Source organism: Carica papaya, chromosome 1, assembly GCF_054855325.1.
Source record: "Carica papaya isolate Zhongbai chromosome 1, ASM5485532v1, whole genome shotgun sequence".
NCBI classification, from domain to species: domain Eukaryota; kingdom Viridiplantae; phylum Streptophyta; class Magnoliopsida; order Brassicales; family Caricaceae; genus Carica; species Carica papaya.
In genome coordinates this window covers 9,490,606-9,496,467 of record NC_142309.1, presented here as the reverse complement: position 1 = coordinate 9,496,467, position 5,862 = coordinate 9,490,606, and the positions used below count along the sequence as shown (strand labels likewise).

Here is a 5,862-nt window from a genome sequence, read left to right as displayed (position 1 = left end):
CCAGCTAGCTAGGATAGATAGCTTAAAAGAAGGATATATATATATATATATATATGAGTGGCCAAGTATACAAAGATGGTCCCCCTTGACTATAAAACAAACAAGAAGCTAGCTAGCAAAAGTATATAATAAGTCTTTCAGCTTTAGTAGCAGTAAGTTACATTTCTTTGGGCGACTCAAAAGCAATGTTCAGCTGATGATGATGTTGAATCACTGGGTAATTTGCTGTGTAATCTGTAAAAGCAAGAGAAAAAGTTGTCAATCTTTTGCACACTTGCAGTGTCTGATCTGCTTGTGCAGCAGTAAGTAGTTAAAAATCTAAGCAGGCAAAAGCTGGCCAGCTAGCTAGGATAGATAGCTTAAAAGAAGGATATATATATATATATATATATGAGTGGCCAAGTATACAAAGATGGTCCCCCTTGACTATAAAACAAACAAGAAGCTAGCTAGCAAAAGTATATAATAAGTCTTTCAGCTTTAGTAGCAGTAAGTTACATTTCTTTGGGCGACTCAAAAGCAATGTTCAGCTGATGATGATGTTGAATCACTGGGTAATTTGCTGTGTAATCTGTAAAAGCAAGAGAAAAAGTTGTCAATCTTTTGCACACTTGCAGTGTCTGATCTGCTTGTGCAGCAGTAAGTAACCATGCATGTGGGAATATATAGCTTTTTTCTGTAGCATAGACATATATATATATATATATGTTGAGATGTTGAAAGGACACTGAATATCAAAAACCTTGGAAGAATCAGTAGAAAACAAAATTGGGTTCCTCGTGTTCCTCTTATTCTTTAATTCTCGCTTTTGAGAGAGGAGGCAAAAAGCTTTTCGTCGGGATTTGAATAGATGTGATGATAAGCCTGATTTTGTGCTTCGAATTGTTCAATTTTTCGTTTGTTTTTTATTTTGATTTTGATTTTTTTGATTGGGGGAGATGGTCCTTTTGAAGGTTTTACATACGATGAGTGTGTGTGTGTATATATATGTAAGTAATGCTTGCTATACTTTGCATGTTTTCGAGTGTCTGCATAGTCTGAATTACCTCACAGTAAAAATGACCAGTGTGAAATCAGAACGAAAACCACGAGATCATAGATGCATAAAAGTAAGAAAATATATCTAAAAAATACTTGAACCCTTACTTTGATAGAAAGAAAGTAAGAAAATATACACTTGAACCAAAGTCCAGGTGCATTAGAAAATATTGTTTATTAATGAATGGATAATTCAAAATAATATTTTTCAACCTACCAAGAATTTTAGCCACATTAACTATTTCATTACATTTATCAAAGCTTTAAATTTTATAGAAACAAAAGCACCATTTAAAATATATTACAAAGAAATTTTTTATTTATTATCTATTTAAAGTATAAAATAGTAACGTAAAGATAACTAAACACAAGCGAGATATATTATTACTTTAAATGTAAGTCTCAAATTTCTTTTATTCTATTGAGTTTCTCTTTTCATTTATTATTATCGATTTAGATTTTTACTTTTATTTTATAAAATGTCTAAAAATATTCGTTACTTATCAATAACTCTCGTAACATTATTAGTGTCTTAAAAAATTAACATTCACTTAAAAGTAGATAATTATATTCAAATCCGAAACCAATATTATTTTAGTTTGTTTGAGGGATAGTCGGCTTCAATTAGTTTAGTTTAATTAGATTTGGAGTAATTGGCATTTGGCATAATTTTATGATATGGGGATGAAATTTGATTTATAAATCGATGAACTTTTTGGTGCAACTTAGTTTAGATTTGGAGTTATGATGATTATTATTTGCAATTTAGGGTATGTATAACAATAGAATTTATTTTATAAGTGGGTTAACTAATTTATAAACTTATAATTTGTTGGGTGCAATTTAGTTCATATTTGAGATAATTAGTTTTTTTGGTGGAATTTAGTTAATAAATTTATGGGGCAATTGGGTCTAGTGCTAGGATAATTATGGTTTTTTTGGTGTAATTTAGTTCATTGATTATAAATTTATAAACTAATTAACTTATGGGTGGCTAGATTTTGGGTAGTGCTATTTTCGTTACAATTTAATTTATAAATTTAAAATATTTTTGAAATGACCAAATCCAAATTCGTCCCCACACTTTACTGTATCAAACCCCAACCAACCTAGGGTGCACATAATTATTATTGAGTAAGGATTTTTTAAATTTTAATAATAATAATAGTATGTATGCAAAATTTATAATAAAATAAATAAATAATTACTGTAAAAACATTTACATTTACTGTCAACCTGTTACTCTTGTTCGCTAATCCATAACCAAAACAATTGGAGGTGCTGATGATTAAAGGCTTGAAACAAAGCAAGAGTAACAGGCTTTTAAATTGAATCACTATCCATCTAATATTTAGTATGGAGTTAGGATGATTTTTTTTTTGTCTCAGTTCTAATCAAATCTAGTATGTTCCGGATCAAGACTGCTGAAGAGTGAAGATAAGATTTTAATTATTTAATTTTTGAATCTTATTATATATTCTAATAAAAAATTAAAATATATAAAATGCCCTTTTTTTAATTTATGAAATTCATTCAAGTCAATACAAAAATTTATATATGTAGCAACCGCATAGACAGATTTCATTCAATATTGGGCTCGTGGCATCCACATAAGCAAAATTTACCCTTTATATATCTCCGGTGAATAGAAACCTTAGCTCTATTTTCTTTTCAAACAAGAACGAAATTCTCATATTTAAGTTCTGCATAAATTTTTAAAATTTCAAAGACAACTTCAGATGTTTTTACCATTATCAGTTTGAAGTGGATTGTTGAAGAAGATAAATAAACATTCCACCCAGCTTTCAAACTAACCACAGACTCCAATTCCAACTTCTTAATTCAATATAACTTGGTTTTTCTACTTTGTTTGAAATTATGAATAAGTTAGGACACTATACACCACAAATATAAAAAAATATATGTATCTTGAATGATGGATGAATCATCTAGTGACATATTCTCAATCATCTCTTAATTTAATTAAGACTAAAAAGCAATGTATATGTACAGACATATGGTTTTGAATTGCTAAGGCCGTTATGATTTGTTCCCTTCACTTAGGTGTGAAAATTAATAAACATAATGCCCGTGAAATATGAAAGCAGGATGGTGGAGTCCACAGCAGGTTGAAGCCTGTACAACTACCAATATTAATGATAACGCAATTTATACCATCATTCTCCAAAGCTGCCATCTTTAATGCAATTTAACCAGCCGCGAAACCTGCTGGCAATTTCGTATGTATAACTTTTAGTTTAGTCTCGAAAATTTCTTCAACGAACTACCTCAACCTCTAAATTATGATCACAACTCTATCCGCATACAGTTTAGAACAACAAGTTATATAATCACAACCACAAAAAGTAAAAAGATTAGTCATAGTTTAGTCATTTCATGATGAATAGTTTTCGCTAAGAATGATTTAAATGAGATTAGTTGCTTTCTCCAATTAATTAAGTTGACTAATTAAAAATTTTTTGGAAAAGGTAATAAAAACATAAATCTTTTTTGAAAAAAAAAAAGCTGAAAATCTTTTCCATTTCATAGAATGGGTTAGGCTACCCACCTAACTCCAGTTATAAACCTTCTAAATTTGGAACAAATTAAGTCACTTTTTCATATATAGGTGAAGTTATGGTGGAGAAGAACTAATGAAGTTTGAACTTTTAAATTAAACTCCTCTGTATTATTTCATGGTTGTTATACTGTGAAATAACACATATATACACACACACACACACACACATATATATATATATATGTATAGTTGTGTTTGTGTTGGGAGATGGAAGAGACTACTAGTATGGTGATGATAAAGATAGTTTTAGTGGGAGTAGTTTCATGGGCAGGTTTATTTGTGTGTGTGAGGAGAAGCTTGCCCAAGCGTTCTTTTGAATTCAGCAACCGGATCGTGTCTACAGTTCATGCAACTCTTGCTGTAACTTTGGCTACCATCTCTCTTCTTCACCATTCTCCTAATTTGCCCGATTCAAAATCCTCATATCACCAGGTATATTTCCATTTTAATTGCTTTTCTTGTTAATTCACTCTGTGTATATATATATATATATGTATGTATGTACATGTATGCATATGATGTTAATGATGGAAAATATATACTGGGCAGATGCAAACCCTAGCAATTAGCCTCTCCTATTTAATATATGATCTAATATGCTGCCTCTTCGATACTCGAGTCAATCTTGATAACACTGTTCATCATTTGGTCAGCATAGTTGGTATAATAGCCGGCCTTGCGTATCAAAAGGTATTCATTTGTATATACATTCTTAATATATGTCTTGACTTTTATCAGTAACTTTGAATTTTGAGTATTCATTCAGGATTCTACTTACTCAGCATGTATATCTGTGTGTGTGTGTGTGTATATCTATAAATATATATGTGGGGGTGCAGTGTGGATGGGAGATGGTTGGTGCATTATGGATAACAGAGATCTCCAGTCCTTTCCTGCACTTGAGAGAGAATCTGAAAGAGCTCGGTCACAGAGATACCGACCTTAATTTGGCGGCTGATGTTAATTTCTTCTTTCTACTCTTCTTAATTACTTGAATTAATTAATTAAATTTTTTTTTTTTGGGTTAGGAGTTGAACTAATCGTGTGAATTTTGATTTCATACAGCTGGCATTTGCTGTCATTTTCTCATTCGCAAGAATGGTAGTGGGCCCTTATCTCACATTCGTCACACTGTCGGCTCCCAATAATCCCCTTCTAATAAAGGTGTTTTTTTCCAAATTTATTTATCCTTGCGAAATAATTATTTAATATTGTATAATTTATTTCATTATTTTGTTCACTGTTAAGTGATTTTTTTTTGGAATTTTGGAATTAGGTCATGGCAATGGGATTACAGTTGGTGAGTGCTTACTGGTTCTACAAGATTGCAAGGATGGTCAAATATAAACTCACAAGGAGAAAGTACACCCAAAAAAATGCCATGACATAAACCATTTGTTGTTTTACTACGATTCTTCTGTTATAAATTACGAGCTATTAGTATTTTATATCTATTCGACTTACGGCTACACTAATACAATTAGTATTATTTTCTATGTTATTAGTAATGCAAGAAAATTGGGGGTTCATTATTTACACGGTGGATGTGGTATTTTCACAAGTTTCATGTGGGTCTAGCTTTGATTAATTTCATATAATGAATTGAGCCTTATTATTGGAGTGGCTATGGAGATTAACAAGGAGGTAAGTTGCTACGGCAAACAATGATCTACGATATTTATAACTATGATGAGTGCTCGTTTTTTTTTTTTTTTTTTTTTTGCCTAATATGAGGGCACAATTTCTTTAAATCGTAGAGATGTATAATTAAATCAATTCTCTTTATTAATAAGGGGGAATAAGTGCTTCTTTGGCATTTGAATTCTTTGTAGGAAAAAACAAAATAGAATCCAAATTTAAAATGATGTTTGCGTAGGGGAGTTTTTTTCTAAAAAAAAAACATAATTTTTCAATCATTCATTTAGTTCACAACTTAGAAGGGATGATTAGTGAGTTTGGAATACAAAATAGTAATTTTTAGGTTTCGAACATTCAAGTATGATATAATATTTCTATTGAAAAATTAACAAACTTAGAATATAAAATAGTGAAACTCGAACATTCAAGTATAATATAATATTTCTATTGAAAAATTAATATTCGTGTGGAGTTCATGGCTATCTTACATAGCCAAGTCCTTAAGGACAAGAGATAGGATTAGATTGGTTTGGACAAAGAATGTCATGTGGAGTATCAATTAAATCTTTCAAGTCCTAGATTGATTCAAGTGTGGGTTCTTATAG

General features: G+C 30.6%; 1 protein-coding gene across 1 annotated transcript; it reads left to right on the top strand.

Moving 5' to 3' along the window:
• The first annotated feature begins 3,570 nt into the window (after positions 1-3,570).
• Positions 3,571-5,155, top strand: LOC110810815 (uncharacterized). The gene is made up of 5 exons (XM_022037112.2): positions 3,571-4,051; positions 4,169-4,309; positions 4,459-4,578; positions 4,685-4,783; positions 4,896-5,155. The coding sequence occupies exons 1-5, from the start codon at positions 3,827-3,829 to the stop codon at positions 5,007-5,009; spliced, it is 699 nt and encodes a 232-aa protein (XP_021892804.1). The 5' UTR covers positions 3,571-3,826; the 3' UTR covers positions 5,010-5,155.
• The last annotated feature ends 707 nt before the right edge of the window (positions 5,156-5,862 follow it).